General features: G+C 52.1%; 1 protein-coding gene across 1 annotated transcript in view; it reads right to left on the reverse strand.

The window, feature by feature from the left end:
* LOC119267149 (E3 ubiquitin-protein ligase SINAT5-like) overlaps positions 1-13559 on the reverse strand; it is a 41842-nt gene extending 28283 nt beyond the window's left edge. The window contains exon 1 of the mRNA XM_037548490.1: positions 13101-13559. Within this exon, the coding sequence (XP_037404387.1) occupies positions 13101-13397 (297 nt within the window). The 5' untranslated portion in view covers positions 13398-13559. The remainder of the gene's footprint in view (positions 1-13100) is intronic.
* Between the last annotated feature and the right edge of the window lie 4118 nt (positions 13560-17677).

A 17677-nucleotide genomic window follows, 5' to 3' on the forward strand; every position in this document is an offset into this window, starting at 1 on the left:
TGGACTGCAGCTAAGCCTCCGAGTGGAAGTCTGGCTTACCACTCGGTAGGATTTTTATAATTTAGGCGAGCACTGGGCTGCAGCTAAGCCCCCGAGTGAGAGGTTTGCTCTTCACTCGGTAGGATTTTTATAACTTAGGCGAGCACTGAGCTGCAGCTAAGCCCCCGAGTGAGAGGTTTGCTCTTCACTCGGTAGGATTTTTATAACTTAGGCGAGTACTTGGACTGCAGCTAAGCCTCCGAGTGGAAGTCTGGCTTACCACTCGGTAGGATTTTTATAACTTAGGCGAGTATTTGGACTGCAGTTAAGCCTCCGAGTGGAAGTCTGGCTTACCACTCGGTAGGATTTTTATATCTTAGGCGAAACGGATTCGCAGCTAAGCCTCCAAGTGGGAGTCTGGCTCACCACTCGGTAAGGATTTTTACAAACTTAGGCGAAACGGATTCGCGGCTAAGTCACCCACTGAGGGGAAAATTTTATTGGACAAAAATAAAAAGTGACAAAATTATGGAGGAACTATGACACGATTATTTTGAAATCCATGAACTACAGGAGTACTTTATTGCAACTCATCCGAGTGATAAAATTAAGTGTAAAATGGGCGGAGTAGTTCCGCGTTCCAAGCTCGGGGCTCGTCGATATTATGTTCGACGTTGTAAAGACGGTACGCCCCGTTGTGGAGAACTTTGGTGACGATGAAGGGTCCTTCCCAAGAAGGAGCAAGCTTGTGTGGTTTCTTCTGATCCACTCGGAGGACTAAATCTCCTTCTTGGAAGGCTCGACCCCTCACATTTCTGGCGTGGAAACGACGCAAATCTTGTTGGTAGATGGTCGATCGGATTAGAGCCATCTCCCTTTCTTCCTCTAAAAGGTCGACTGCGTCCTGCCGCGCTTGTTCAGCTTCTGCTTCGTTGTAGATCTCAACTCGAGGAGCATTGTGGAGAAGATCACTCGGCAAGACTGCTTCAGCTCCGTAGACCAAGAATGGAGTTCTTCCGGTCGACCGATTAGGTGTGGTCCGCAGTCCCCAAAGCACCGAGGGAAGTTCGTCGACCCAAGCTCCAGCTGCATGCTTGAGATCACGCATCAGTCGGGGTTTCAATCCCTTGAGAATCAGGCCATTGGCTCGCTCTGCTTGTCCATTCGTCTGCGGATGGGCGACCGAAGCGTAGTCGACTCGTGTGCCTTGAGAGTTGCAGAAATCCCTGAATTCTTCCGAGTCAAAGTTCGACCCATTATCCGTAATGATGCTGTGCGGGACTCCATATCTGAATATCAGTTTCCTGATGAAGCTAACAGCAGCACCGGCGTCAAGGTTCTTGATTGGTTTAGCCTCAATCCACTTGGTGAACTTGTCGACTGCCACCAGTACATGCGTGAAGCCACTTCGCCCTGTTCTCAAAGGACCGACCATGTCCAACCCCCATACTGCGAAAGGCCAGGCGAGTGGAATGATCTTTAGAGCTGATGCGGGCTTGTGCGACATATTCGAGTAGAACTGACATCCCTCGCACTTATCCACTATTTCCTTTGCCATCTCATTCGCCTTTGGCCAGTAAAATCCGGCTCGGTATGCTTTGGCCACGATGGTCCGAGAGGACGCATGATGACCACAGGTCCCCGAGTGAATATCATTAAGGATGATTCGACCTTCTTCTGGTGTTATGCACTTCTGACCAACTCCAGTCGCGCTTTCTCTATATAACTGTCCTTTGATTACGGTAAAGGCTTTAGATCGACGGACGATCTGTCGAGCCTCTTCCTCATCCTCCGGAAGCTCTTTTCTCAGGATATACGCGATATACGGAACTGTCCAGTCGGGAATGACCACCAAGACCTCCATGACCAAGTCGACCACTGCTGGGACTTCAACCTCAGTCGGATCTGTGGCACTCTTGGGTTGTGGATCCTCTTCGGTGAAAGGATCTTCTTTGACTGACGGAGTGTGTATATGCTCCAAGAACACACCACTCGGAATGGCTCCTCTCTTGGAACCTATCTTTGCTAGATCATCAGCTGCTTGATTTTTCAGTCGGGGTATATGATGGAGCTCCAACCCCTCGAACTTCTTTTCCAGCTTCCTCACTGCACTGCAGTATCTAGTCATGGCTCGGCTTCTCACGTCCCACTCCTTCATCACTTGGTTGACCACTAAATCTGAATCGCCATAGACCATCAGGCGACGGACGCCGAGTGAAATGGCCATGCAATTCGTACAAGAGGGCCTCATACTCTGCCTCATTGTTGGAGGAATCAAAGTGAATCTGGAGCACATATCTGAGCTTATCTCCTCTGGGGGAAACCAGGACAACCCCAGCACCGGAACCATTCAACATCTTAGAGCCATCAAAAAACATGGTCCAATGCTCCGAGTGAACCTCAGTCGGCTGCTGCTGTTCGATCCACTCGGCGAGGAAATCTGCTATTGCCTGGGACTTAATGGCTTTCTTTGCCTCAAACCTGATATCAAGGGGAAGAAGTTCAATCGCCCATTTCGCCACTCGACCAGTTGCATCTCTGTTGTGCAAAATCTCTGATGGTGGAGCGTCACTGACGACTGTGATGGAATGATCAGAGAAATAATGAGCAACCTTCTTTGCGATCATGTATATTCCATACACAAGCTTCTGATAATGAGGATATCTCTGCTTGGATGGAGTCAAGACTTCAGACAAATAATACACTGGGCGCTGAACTTTGAAAGCTTTTCCTTCTTCTTCCCGCTCGACCGTAAGCACTGTACTGACAACTTGTCCTGTGGCTGCGATATAAAGCAACAGAGGCTCTTTGCTGATTGGAGCAGCAAGCACCGGCTGGGTGGAGAGCAGAGTTTTTAGCTCGGCAAACGCTGCATCAGCTTCTGGAGTCCACTCGAACTTGTCTGCCTTCTTCATCAGTCGGTAAAGAGGCAATGCCTTTTCACCGAGTCGTGAGATGAATCGACTTAATGCGGCCAAGCATCCAGTAAGCTTCTGGACATCGTGCACTCGCACAGGGCGTTTCATTCGGAGAATAGTGCCGATCTTTTCTGGATTAGCGTCGATCCCTCGCTCGGAAACGAGAAAACCGAGTAACTTGCCACCAGGAACTCCGAATGTGCACTTTGATGGATTGAGCTTGATATCATACCTTCTGAGGTTGGCGAATGTTTCGGCGAGGTCAGCGAGCAGGTCGGAACCTTTTCGTGACTTGACGACGATATCATCCATATACGCTTCCACATTCCGACTGATTTGAGTGAGTAGACACTTCTGAATCATTCGCATAAATGTGGCTCCGGCATTCTTGAGGCCGAATGGCATGGTGATATAGCAGAAGCACCCGAATGGAGTGATGAAAGCTGTTTTTACCTCGTCGGGTCCGTACAGATGGATCTGGTGGTACCCGGAGTAGGCGTCTAGAAAAGACAATCTCTCGCATCCCGCGGTCGAGTCAACAATTTGATCTATGCGAGGGAGAGGAAAATGATCTTTCGGGCAGGCCCGGTTGATGTGCTTGAAATCAATGCACATTCGGAGCGATTTGTCCTTCTTAGAAACCATGACGACATTAGCGAGCCACTCGGAGTGGTATATCTCTCGGATAAATCCTGCCGCCAACAGTCGAGCCACTTCCTCACCAATGGCTTTTCTCTTCTGGACGGCGGACCGCCGAAGATGCTCTTTGACTGGTTTTGCTGATGAGTCGACTCTTAGGCGATGCTCAGCCAGTCCCCTGGGAACACCTGGCATGTCAGCGGGCTTCCATGCAAAAATGTCCCAGTTCTCACGGAGGAACTGGATGAGCGCTTCTTCCTATTTCGGGTCAAGTGTTGTGGAGATGTGAGTCGGAGCTGCATCGGGGTCGGTCGGGTGAATGTGAACAGGCTTCATCTCACCGGACGACTGAAATGCAGATTCTGTGGCGGGTTTCTTGGATCGCAGCAAATCACTCGGATCTGCGTTTTGCTTGTATTCTTCAAACTCGACCGCTGTCACCTGGGAATCAGCAATCTTTGAGCCCTTCTGAAAGCACTCTTCTGCCTTTTTCCGATCGCCGGTGACAGTGATCACTCCTTTGGGGCCGGGCATCTTCAATTTGAGGTACACGTAACATGGTCGAGCCATGAACCGTGCATAAGCTGGTCTCCCCAAAATGGCGTGATATGCACTCTGAAAATCCACAACCTCAAACGTCAACTTCTCTTTGCGAAAATGTTTCGAATCACCAAACACCACGTCCAAAGCTATTTGGCCGAGTGACTCGGCTTTCTTCCCTGGTATAACTCCATGAAAGCTCATGTTACTGGCGCTCAGTCGGGATATCGGAATGCCCATTCCTTTCAGTGTGTCTGCATACAGCAAATTCAGCCCGCTACCACCGTCCAACAGCACTTTTGTCAGTCGAGTGCCTTCGACAACTGGATCGACCACCAAAGCTTGCCTCCCAGGGGTGGCAATATGAGTCGGGTGATCAGATTGGTCGAATGTGATGGGTGTTTGGGACCATTTTAGATAATTTGCTTTTGCTGGGTTACCATGTTCACCTCGCGGTTAATGACTTTCAATCGACTCTTGCTTTCCTCATCTGCAAAGATCATCAGAGTGGAGTTGACATGCGGATATCCTTCCTCACTGTCCTTCTTGTTTTCGGCCTTGTCCGACTCCTTTTCCTTGTCTTTAGACTGTTTTCCTTGAAACTGCTGGATCAGGAGTCGACATTGGCGAGTGGTATGCTTCGGGTAAATGATATTCCCCTCTTCGTCTTTCTTCGTGTGGATGTGACACGGCATATCCATCACGTCGTTCCCTTCTTTATCCTTTACCTTCTTAGGGTTCCAGGATCCTTTTGGTTTCCCCTTAAACTTTCCATGAGCCACGGCCAGAGCCTCTCCAGGAGCTGCCGGTTCAGCCTTCCGCTTCTGTTTTCGACTGGTGTTTCCCTTCTCCGACTGGCTCGGCTTGTGCTTGCCGCTTCGGAGTCGGTCTTCTTCTTCGCTGTTGGCGTACTTGGTAGCAATTTCCATCATCCGACTCAAGGTCATGTCACCGGTTCGACCAAATTTCAAACTCAATTCTCTGTTCTTGACACCATCCTTGAAGGCGCAGACTGCCTGATGATCAGACACATTCTCCACAGTATGGTGCAAAGTGATCCATCTCTGAATATACTCCCTGAGAGTCTCATTGGTCTTCTGCACGCAGACTTGCAGCTCCGTCAATCCAGCCGGTCGCTTACAAGTTCCTTCAAACGTTCTGACGAACACTCGGGACAGATCTTCCCAAGTGTAAATGCTGCTAGGAGGTAACTGATTCAACCACGCTCTGGCAGAACCTTCCAATATGAGGGGCAAATGCTTCATGGCCACCTCGTCATTCCCACCACCAATCTGAACTGCCATTCGGTAGTCCTCAAGCCAAGTTTCAGGCTTAGACTCACCGGTGAACTTGCTGACTCCTGTTGCCAACCTGAAATTGGGAGGAATCACTGCGGCTCTGATAGCTCTGCTGAAACATTCCGGACCAGAAACGTGCACTCGACTGCTCGTAGGCGCATCTCTGTCGAGTCCACCTCGATGGGCTCTGTTCCGGTCGACCAAGCCTTGCACGATAATGGATCGCGCGTCGAAGCCTGGTTCTCTGGGGTCGACTGGAACTCTTCGCCCCGCACTGAGCTGACGTCTGTCATCTTGCTGCCGAGGAGCGTAAGACCCATCCCTCGGAGGGGAATTGGGCACTCGACGCCTATCATCTCGGTTGTGTCGGTCTTCATATTGGTCTCGCCGATTCTCGCGCCCTTCACGCCGCGGAGGCGATCTTGGACTGTGAGCCGACTGAACCGTATTCGCAGCGACGGATCGACTGTGAATTCTGTTGCGCGACTGCGACACGGCCGAATTCTGATCTCCTGCTGCCCGGAGCAGATCCCTGATCTGCATCAAGCCTCTGCCAGCTTCCGACTGAGAGGGCTGGATGGACTCTGCAATACGGGTCGCAGCTGCTAAATTCTGGATTGGGGTTCGATATACCTGAGTCGGCGGGAAGAGGTGACGTCGACTGGTGTCGGGAACTCGTTGCCGCGCGCGCTCGTCGAGTGCTCGCTGAAGATTCTCCAGGCGAGCGCGTTCGGCCAAATTGGCCAAACGTGCCTCCTCCAAGGCGCGAGCCTCGGGGGTTTTTCCTGCGATGGGAGTATGCAGGGCGTCCATGTTCCTGCGGCGAAGTTCCTCTCTTTGCAAAGAGTCGAGTGGCTCGGGCTGGTACTCTTCGTGGTCTCGTGCGGGGTCGCCTCCGTCGCCTGTCCCACCATCACGGGCGAAGCCAGGGGGCTGCGAGGCCCGTCGACCATCAGGATTTCCGCCGCTGGATCACTGCTATCACATTCGGATGCAGTCTCTACGGAGCCAGTCGACAGATCGAACGGGCCGTAGAGAGATTCGTCGGGCTCGATTGCCGCAACTTGGGTGGTGGCCGTCTGGCGAGCCACCGCGTGTCTCACCCACCGCTGAAGCCTCGACCGACCCGAGCGCTTGCGCTGGCGGGAGACCGGGAGGGCGGTCGATAGGGGAGTCGACCGATATGGGGTCGACGGCTGTCGCAGCAGAATGCCGCGGACACATGCGCGAAAATGCGTCGCACCGCGGACGGGGAGCGCATCGACGTCTAGTGGAGCCTCCTGGAGCCAGGCGGAGTCGTCGGCGACGAAGGTGAGAGCACCGAGACGAATCTCTCAACCCTCGACCAAAACTCCAGCAGCTACCATGATGAAAGTACTCGGAAGAACCACAACTTCTCCACAAAATCGCTAAAACACCTGCCCCACGGTGGGCGCCAACTGTCGTGGATCTAAGTCTGACAGTAGAGTGGGGGGTAGGTATGGAGAGGCAAGGTTCTAGCTATGGAGAGGTTGTAAACACAAGAGATGTACGAGTTCAGGCCCTTCTCGGAGGAAGTAAAAGCCCTACGTCTCGGAGCCCGGAGGCGGTCGAGTGGATTATGTGTATATGGATTACAGGGTGCCGAACCCTTCTGCCTGTGGGGGGGTGGCTTATATAGAGTGCGCCAGGACCCCAGCCAGCCCACGTAATGAAGGGTTTAAGGTACATTAAGTTCGGGGCGTTACTGGTAACGCCCGACATAAAGTGTCTTTACTATCATAAAGTCTACTTAATTACAGACCGTTGCAGTGCAGAGTGCCTCTTGACCTTCTGGTGGTCGAGTGAGTCTTCGTGGTCGAGTCCTTCAAGTCAGTCGAGTGAGTCCCTCGTAGGTCGACTGGAAGGTGATTTCTTCTAAGGGTGTCCTTGGGCAGGGTACTTAGATCAGGTCTGTGGCCCTACCCTAGGTACATGACTCCATCACTAGGTCAATTTTTTCACACGCCGCAACTCGTGCTGTTGATCCTTCATGGCCGGCGCCGTGGCTTTTCTCTGTCGTAGCGCCGGTTCTCACGTCCGCTCCTCTCTGATCGGTCCACCCAAGGCCGGCTCCTTCCTAACGCTCACGCCGCATCCTTTGGATCGAGCAAGCTGGTCGCCTCTTTGGATCGGATCTCCGTCGGGCTGCTGCTCTTCCAACAACTAGACACCGGTCGCCGCCCCTCGTTGGATCTCCCTGCCAGCTGCCCGTTTCCACTCTCTGCAGCTCCTTGCCATTCTCGCCGCCAGCTGCTCTTCTCGCCGGATCTCTCCGCCAGACTGCTCCTCGTCCGGCGGTTGCCGTTTGCTGCCCGTCGGAAGCCTCTGTTATTCCCGCGTGACTGCTGCTGCCTGTAAAAAAAAAGAACAGGCACGATGTCCGCATCTTCCGGCTATGTTGTTGTCCCTCGCTGTCCAGTGATCTTTGATGGTACTAACTACACCGAGTTCACTGGCTTCATGCGCATTCACATGTGTGGCATCCGTCACCGGGGTGTTCTTTCTGGCGAGGTCTGCTATCCGCCACGTCCAATTCCTCCGGTGGCCCCTACTCCTCCGACTCCACTGGTTCTTGCTTCGGATGCTAATCAGGCCGCCAAGGATGCGGCTAAGCTTGCTGATGAGGCTGCTGATCATGCTTATGATGAGAAGGTTTTGGCTTATGAGGAGGCTCTTCAGATTTATCATGGTGCTCTGTCTGCTTACACCCAGTGGCTTGATGATGATGCTCGTGCTGCTGCTGTTCTCACTGCTAGTGTTCTGCCTCAGTTTGCTTCTGAGTTTCTGGGTCTTCCTACTGTCTTTGAGATGTGGACCCGTCTTCGTCAGCGCTATCAGCCCTCTGGTGATGCCTTATACCTTTCTGTGGTCCGTTAGGAGCATGCTCTTCAGCAGGGTGACTCTACTATTGATGACTTCTATGCACAGAGTTCTGTTATCTGGCGCCAGCTTGATTCTCTCCGCAGTGCTGGTTGTCGTACCTGCCCCTGTTGCCAGGCTGTGCAGGCCAATTTGGAGTTTCATCGCGTCTATGAGTTCCTGTCTCGGCTCCGTAAGGAGTTTGAGCCCCGGTGTGCTCAGTTGTTTGCTCGTGGCCGTATTTCTCTCATGGAGGCGCTTTCTGAGATTCGTGCTGAGGAGACTCGCTTACGTGGTGCTGATTTGCTGGAGGTTTCCTCTGTGCTCGCTACTCGTGCTCCTATGCCACCTGCTGCACCGACCCCTTCTCGCTCGAGTGCTCCGCCGCTTTTGCCCACTCCTGGAGGCTCAGGTCGCCCCGTCCACATTGCGACTACTGCAACAATGATGGTCATCTTGAGTCTCAGTGCTACACGAAGAAGAAACACCTGCGCAAGGCACGATCATCATCTTCAGGGACTTCGTCATCTACCTCGACAGCTTCAGCCATTACTTTGACTGAGCAGGATATTCTGAGACTTAAGCGTCTGCTCGCGGCTTCAGGTTCTTCCTCGACGGGTACTGCTAGTTCTGTGACTGATGCTTCCCGCACTGAGCAATCACCCTCTACACAGTCAGGTACATCCCCATGGGTTCTGGACTCTGGAGCTTCTTTTCATATGTCTTCTCATTCTTCCATTTTGTCCTCTCTTCGCTCGCTGGATTCTCCTGTTCATGTCCTCACTGCTGATGGTACTCCACTTTCTGTCGTTAGTAGAGGCACTCTTATCACTCCTTACTCTGTTCCTGATGTTGCTCATGTTCCTCGACTCGCCATGAATCTGTTTTCTGCTGGTCAACTTACTGATTCTGGTTGTCGCGTCATCCTTGACGTTGACTCTTGTTCTGTCCAGAACCGTTGCACGCACACTCTGGTTGGGGCTGGCCCTCGCCGCCGTGATTCTCAGGGTCTTTGGGAGTTGGACTGGCTTCATGTTCCTTCTGCTGCCACCACTATCGCCAGTTCCTCCGCTTCAATCGCCTCTGTTACTGGTTCCTTCAAGCAGTGGCATCATCGACTTGGTCATCTGTGTGGTTCTCGGTTGTCGTCTTTAGTTCGTCGAGGCCTTCTGGGGTCTGTCTCGGGAGATGTCTCTTTAGAGTGTCAGGGTTGTCGTCTTGGCAAGCAGATTCAGTTACCATATTCACATAGTGAGTCAATGTCTAAGCGTCCTTTTGATTTAGTCCATTCTGATGTATGGGGTCCGGCTCCTTTCGCTTCCAAAGGTGGTCATAAATACTATATTATTTTCATAGATGAATTCTCTCGTTACACATGGCTTTATTTCATGACTTCTCGTAGTGAGGTGTTGTCTATTTATAAGCGTTTTGCTGCCATGGTTCATACTCAGTTCTCTTCATCCATTCGTGTTCTTCGTGCTGACTCTGCTAGCGAGTATATCTTTAAGATGTTGCGTGGTGTTCTTACTGAGGAAGGCACTCTCTCTCAATTCTCTTGTCCTGGTGCTCATGCTCAGAATGGTGTGGCTGAGCGAAAGCATCGTCATCTTCTTGAGACGGCTCGTGCATTGCTGATTACTGCCTCTCTCCCGCCTCATTTTTGGGCTAAGGCCATCTCCACCTCCACCTATCTTATCAATCTCCAGCCTTCCGCTGCTCTACAGGGTGATGTTCCTTTCGAGCGTCTTTTTGATCGTTCTCCCGATTATTCGATACTTCGCTTGTTTGGTTGTGTTTGCTATGTTCTTCTTGCCCCTCGCGAACGCATCAAACTGACCGCTCAGTCTGTTGGGTGTGTCTTTTTAGGCTACAGTGATGAGCATAAGGGCTATCGTTGTTGGGATCCTATCGGTCGTCGGATGCGTATCTCCCGAGACGTGACTTTTGATGAGTCTCGTCCCTTCTACCCACGCCCATCTTCCTCGACCTTTTCAGTGGAGGATATCTCTTTCCTCACTTTTCCTGACTCACCAATCACCCCCGTCGAGCCTGTGCCTATTCGTTCCGCTCCCTCTGCTTCTCCACCTCTAGTCGATTTGATGCCACCATCTTCCACGGTCTCCTCGTCTAGCATGTCACCGGATTCTACACCTTCATCTCCGGTGACTTCTTCGTCGCCACCCCTCGATTCTACCTTGGCGATTCCTCCTTCTATTGTTCCATCTCTTCCTCAGTATTACACTCGTCGTTCACGTCCTGTGGATGCCTCCGTGGATGTGTTGTCATCTTCCTCTCAGCCTACTATGGCTTGCGTTCTCGTCCTCGTCCGCCTGTTGATCGCTTTGGATTTCCCACCGCTGGTGCTGCTGTTCTTGAGCCGACTTCTTATCGTCAGGCTGTTGTTCATCCTGAATGGCAGTTTGCGATGGCAGAGGAGATTGCTACTCTTGAACGCACTGGTACCTGGGATCTTGTTTCCCTTCCTCCCGGAGTCCGTCCCATCACTTGTAAGTGGGTCTACAAGGTTAAAACTCGCTCCGATGTTTCTCTTGAGCGTCACAAAGCTCGTCTTGTGGCTCGTGGTTTTCAGCAGGAGCATGGTCGTGATTATGACGAGACTTTTGCTCCTGTGGCACATATGACCACTGTTCGTACACTTCTTGCCGTTGCCTCTGCACGCCACTGGTCTATATCTCAGCTTGATGTTAAGAATGCTTTTCTTAATGGTGAGATGCGTGAGGAGGTGTACATGCAGCCACCATCTGGGTATTCTGTTCCTGATGGCATGGTCTGTCGTCTTCGTCGCTTTCTCTATGGCCTTAAGCAAGCCCCCCGTGCCTGGTTTGAGCGTTTTGCCTCTGTGGTCACTGCTGCTGGTTTTTCAGCAAGTGCTCATGATCCAGCATTGTTTATTCACCTTTCTCCTCGTGGTCAGACTTTTCTTCTTCTCTATGTTGATGACATGGTCATCACTGGGGATGACCCCGAGTATATTGCCTTTGTAAAGGCCCGTCTTAGTGAGCAGTTTCTTATGTCTGATCTTGGCCCTCTTCGCTACTTTCTTGGGATTGAAGCCTATTCTACCTCTGATGGCTTTTTTATATCCCAGGAAAAGTATATCCAGGATCTTCTTGCTCGTGCTGCTCTTACTGCTCTTACTGACGAACGCATTGTTGAGACTCCTATGGAGCTCAATGTTCACCTCCGTGCTACTGATGGTGATCCCCTCCCTGACCCGACGCGTTATCGTCATCTTGTTGGCAGTCTTGTCTATCTAGCTGTCACTCGTCCGGATATCTCTTATCCGGTTCATATTCTGAGTCAGTTCGTCTCTGCTCCCACATCGGTCCACTATAGTCATCTCCTTTGTGTTCTCCGATATCTTCGGGGCACAATCTCTCACCGTCTATTCTTTCCTCGCTCTAGTTCTTTACAGCTTCAGGCTTATTCGGATGCTACGTGGGCTAGTGATCCTTCAGATCGTCGTTCACTTTCTGCTTACTGTGTTTTTCTTGATGGTTCTCTCATTGCCTGGAAGACGAAGAAACAGATTGCAGTTTCCCGTTCGAGTGCCGAGGCTGAGTTGCGAGCAATGGCTCTTTTGACGGCAGAGGTGACTTGGTTACGGTGGTTACTTCAGGATTTTGGTGTTTCTGTCACTACACCGACTCCGCTCTTATCTGACAGTACAGGTGCTATTAGCATTGCGCGTGATCCTGTGAAGCATGAGCTCACCAAGCATATTGGTGTTGATGCTTTCTATGTACGCGCTGGTGTGCAGGATCAGGTTATTGCTCTTCAGTATGTGCCTTCCGAGTTACAGTTGGCGGATTTCCTGACGAAGGTCCAGACTAGAGCACAACATGGCTTTTATCTCTTCAAACTCAGTGTTGTTCATCCACCATGAGTTATTATAAGTCATGTACCCCTTTGTATTAATCCCGTTATATAAGGGATTTCCTGCATATGTTTCACATATGTACATGTATATATATCGGCCTATGGCCTCATGAGAATACAAGTTGCATATTTCCTAACAACAGGTACTTATAACTAGAGAACTCTAGAAACAGCAGATAGGGTAGAAAGAAAAGAAAAGAAAAGAAACACTACACTAGAGTGGAAGCATCTAGAAATAGCCAAACAAATCTGACACTCGATATTTTTTTTTCATCCGGTGTTCCTCATCATACTACCTAAGCGACTGGATCAACAATTTCTCACTGGATCAACAATTGCTCTCAGTTGCATACAGTCCAAGAAACTAAAAGTACCAAAGGTTACTAAAAGCAGCAACAAGACAAATGATCGGCAACAAGCTAAACAGTAAATTAAAAGAAAAAACAAGCTAAGCGGTAAATAAAACCAAAAAAATTGCTCCACTATTCCAAAGTAGTATTTGGAGCTTGCGAAAGCAACAAAAAGATAAATTACCCCCTAAATAATACAATTAATTCGTAGATAGGGAAAGACTCCACACACTAATAGCTCGACTCAGATCCAAAACAGAAGATATGTGTCAATTCAATATGTGCATGGAAGGGAGCAAATCAACGCAAAACCTAACAAAAATCCGTATATGTGCCCATTTCGAATCACAACCACCCAATCCCTACAGGGAGCAAAAATCCCCATTCCAGCTAAACGATTCCGCTAGAATACGCGAGTCTAATTCGATCCCATAAAAATTAGCATAAAGACCAACCTTTGTGCACCTGAATACCCTAATCACAGCCACCGGATCCAGTTCTAGACTCAAACCCACACGCATACTCATCTCAAATCGAGAAGCGTAGACAAGCCACCCCGAAATCAGGGAACGCGGAGTGCCACGAAGAGCACCTACCTGGTGGATGGGCGGGAACATGGAGTTGGTGCAGACAGGACACTCGAGCAATTCGTGTACGCTGGTCGCCGGTGGCCCGCCGGTGGCGCCCGCGGTAGCACCCACTCCCCCGGCCCCGGCCGCGCCCCCGGCGTTCATCTTCGCGAACGCGCGTCCTCCGACGCCCCCGTTAGCGGCGAGGTGCACGGGATGGATCGGGATGCTGTGGTGGTGGTGCTGGTGCTGGTGGCTGTCGACGTCGTCTACGTCCATGGAGGCGTCCGGGAGGGAGAGGCACTCCACGCTGTCCATGTCCATGGTGGCCTCCCCGGCGAGCGTGCCCCGGCGTCCGCTTCCGTGTTTCTCTCGGTTGTGCTGGGAATTGAGGACGGAGGCGCCTGGCCGCCGCGGTGGGTTCGTTGCGTTTGGGTAATCGGGATTGGTTTGGTTTGGGGACGGGACGACGGGGCAACGACGCTCGGCTGTCTCATTTTGCGTCCGAAACTACGCGGTGATAGCCACGACGTCGTCTCGTGAGGTAGGCCTACCGGGCCTCTCAAACCAGCGAATTCTTTTTTTCTTTCACAGAAAACGGCACTATCTAGTCTTCTCTACTATATATATATATATATATATATATATATATATATATATATATATATATATATATATATATATATATATATATATATATATATATAGTGATACTATTCATCACTCAGGGTGCAGAACAAGTTATTTTTCAACCGAGGTAATCTTACGACCGCTTCATGAATAAATTACGTTTGGAATACTCCCTCCGTCCGAAAATACTTGTCGTAGAAATAGATACAAATGGTTGTATCTAGAACTAAAATACATCTAGATACATCCATTCCTCGGACAAGTATTTCCGGGCGGAGGGAGTATAAAATTGGGATTGACTATTTGTCACCCTGGATGAGAAATAATTATTCTTTGTTAGAAGGGAGAGAGGGGTTGGTGGAATAATCGTTCATTGTATTGCTTGAGCCTCATGGGTATATATATAGGAATACATGATCATCTTGAAGTATAAGGCAAGGTAGAATAATATCCTACGCTATCCTAGCTTTCCTAATAATCACGATACTCAACATTCCCCCGCAATCACAATGGTAGCGACGCAGACGGTGAGACTGGAGAAGAATCCGAAGGCAAGCCGACGGACACCCCCCCCCCCACAGTCGTAACGGTCGACGCATCGCGGAGTCGTGGCTGGAGTAGAAACCAACGAGGTTGCTCAAGCAGGCGGTAGCCCTTTGTGCCGTTTGTCGATATAGCCGAGAGCCGAGGGTGGTGTAGCCGTGGTCGAGGTAGCCATGCGTAAAATGTCGTGGTCGATGTCGAGTCGGGGAGCTGGTGTCGAGGATGTCATCGTGGAGCCGCGGGCGCAAGAGCGCGCCGAGTTAGCATGGGCGCAGTGGTGTCGAAGTAGTGGTGCGCCGGGAAGAAGACGTTGTTGACGACGCATCGCGGCGGGTTTGCCAAGCCCGGGGACACATCGTAGACGAAGGCACGCATCGGTGTTGCCAGCACCGGGCATGCGTAGACGGACAAAGACGAAGTTGACGAAGCGCCACACCAGGCTTGCCAGGCCCGGGGAAACATCGTGGACGAAGGCACGCATCGGTGTTGCCAGCACCGGGCATGCATAGACGAGGACCTGCACAAGTTGTACGCCATGTCGGAGGAGTCGGAGAGGCCAGCAAAGAAGGACTCGACGACGGTTGCGGCGTCAATCAGCGCGGAGCCGATGTCGCCTGCGGTTGTCGGAGTAGACGAGGGGGTCGAGGTAGATGACGGCGACGCTGGCGACGGGCCGGTGCTGGACGAAGACGAAAGAGGTGGACGGGCGGCGGCGGCTACGTGGGTAGCGGCGGCGGCCAAAGAAGAGCGGCGGCGGCGGCGGCTACGTTAGGAGCGCGGCGGCGGTGCTCGAAGTAGGCGAAGAACCCGACAGCATGACGAAGACCGCCGCAGACGGTGGCGTTCTCGCGCCATGGGAGGTGGCGCGACGCATACCACGGAAAGTCAACGCGCGTGGACGACGAAGTGGACGGTGGGCTGCCGCGCTACGGCCCGAAGGGGCGACGCAGCGGCGGCGGGCAGGTCGAGGTGACGGCGGGAAGACCTCGGGGCGGCGGCAGGGACCGCGGGCCGCGGCGTGACAACCCGAAGGGGCGGCGCGGCGGAGGAGCGCGGGTCGGTGCAACCGCAGGGGCGGCCTTTGGACGGCGGCGTGGACCACGTGCCACGCTCGCTACGGCCCGACGGGGCGACGCACTGGCGGCACGAGGGTCGATGCTGCCAAGGGGACGACCTGAAGCGGACGGCCTCTGGGCGGCGGTGGACCGCGGGCCGCGGTACTATGGCCCGAAGGGGCGACGCAGCGGTGATGCGGGTCGGTGCAGCTAGAAGAAGAACCACGGGGCGACGGGGTGATGAGGACATCAATACCATTGTTACACCCGCAGCCCCTATTGTTACATATACTGGACCAATTACTAGAGCTCGCGCACGCCAATTAAATTACCAGGTACTTTTGTTTCTTGGTAATGATTCTAATGTTCATGAGATTATGATGCTGCCTAAATTGGATACATTTGTTTTGCTTACAAATGAAGGGCCTAGCTTGGAGAAGGATGAACATTGGAGCAAGAACACGCATGGAGTTGATGGCATGCGCAAGGGGATCAAGAACGGAGTTACAAGTGATGATTTTAGGACTTTGAAGCCGCCATAAGGAGTGCATGAAGCCTTGGACAAAATATACAAGATGCCACTTCATAATATTCGTCCATAGGCTATTCTAGGTGCTGCGTCACCTTATTAATGGGCCAGGTGTCGTGGATCTAAGTCTGACAGTAGAGTGGGGGTAGGTATGGAGAGGCAAGGTCCTAGCTATGGAGAGGTTGTAAACACAAGAGATGTACGAGTTCAGGCCCTTCTCGGAGGAAGTAAAAGCCCTACGTCTCGGAGCCCGGAGGCGGTCGAGTGGATTATGTGTATATGGATTACAAGGTGCCGAACCCTTCTGCCTGTGGAGGGGGTGGCTTATATAGAGTGCGCCAGGACCCCAGCCAACCCACGTAATGAAGGGTTTAAGGTACATTAAGTCCGGGGCGTTACTGGTAACGCCCCACATAAAGTGTCTTTACTATCATAAAGTCTACTTAATTACAGACCGTTGCAATGCAGAGTGCCTCTTGACCTTCTGGTGGTCGAGTGAGTCTTTGTGGTCGAGTCCTTCAAGTCAGTCGAGTGAGTCCCTCGTAGGTCGACTGGAAGATGATCTCTTCTAAGGGTGTCCTTGGGCAGGGTACTTAGATCAGGTCTGTGACCCTACCCTAGGTACATGACTCCATCATTAGCCCCCGAATGGATTGAGGCTTGAGTGATGAAGGAGTTGATGTTGTTCCCGATTAGCCTTCGCATACTGGTCGTGCGTTGTTTTGAACCAAAAAATCTCTTTGTTGATAGTGAACAACTTTTCTTCAGTCAACTCGATCCATTCTTTTCCTTCGTCGAGTGATCTTTTGGACTTCGCCGATTTCCGAGCGACGGATCGCAGGAAATCCCGCGTCTGGCAGACCGATCTGCCGTTCGCGGATTCCGCGGGATACGAAATTTAGGGAAGCGCGCGAAGCGGGGCGGACCGCGGCGCTCGGATGGGACAGGGCATAGACGCCTCGATCCCCGCGCCGCTTTTTTCGCCACGTATCACGCCCGCGCAACTGTTTCAGGATTTGATTAGGTCAACCGGGCCCACCTGTCATCCACTCGGAATGGATCTTATAAATGCGCCCGGCGAGGGTTTTTTGAGCAGTGCCTCAGCATTCTCTCTCTGCTCCCTTCATCTCCGCCCAACGCGCTCGCTCTCGCCTCCGCACAACTTCTCCTCGCGCGTCTCGCCGGCAGCCATGGTCAAGGAGAAGACGGCGGCGCTGGAACGCGCGAAGAAGGCGTCGGCGACGGAGAAGGCGAAGGGGAGATCCACCAGTCGTGGCGGGTCTTCGTGTAGATCTCGCCTGCCGAAAGGCTGGGTCCAGGGAGATTGGATCCAATCGACCATCACGGAGACGGATCTCCTCGACATGGCCAACGAGGGCCTGATCCCTCATGGAGCTGCAAGGCTTCCGGGGAAAGAGTGGCAGCCCCAGCCGGAAGAGGGTGAGTGCGTGCTTCTGGCTACCCATGTCGACCGCGGATTTTCTTTGCCGCCGAGCGTTTTCTTCCGTGGTTTCTTGAACTTCTTTGGAGCGCAACTCCACCACTTCACCCCAAATTCTATCGCCTATCTTGCCGCGTTTGTGTCCATGTGTGAGAGTTTCCTGGGTTGTCGACCGCATTGGGGTTTGTTCAAGCACATATTCACGTGTCGCTCTCAGACCGTGAAGAAGGCGAGCCCAGGCGACGAAAAAAACCCGAGTTGTCCAAATGTGTGGGGGTCTGGGGATCCAGGTGAGGAACAAGAGCACCTTCCCAGCCATGACATTTCCCGAGTCAGTCAGAGGCTGGCAGTCGACCTGGTTCTACTGCCAGGATCAGTCGACGCCGGGACAGTCGAGTGGACTCCC

The sequence above is a fragment of the Triticum dicoccoides genome, chromosome 1A, assembly GCF_002162155.2.
Source record: "Triticum dicoccoides isolate Atlit2015 ecotype Zavitan chromosome 1A, WEW_v2.0, whole genome shotgun sequence".
Classification (NCBI taxonomy): Eukaryota; Viridiplantae; Streptophyta; class Magnoliopsida; order Poales; family Poaceae; genus Triticum; species Triticum dicoccoides.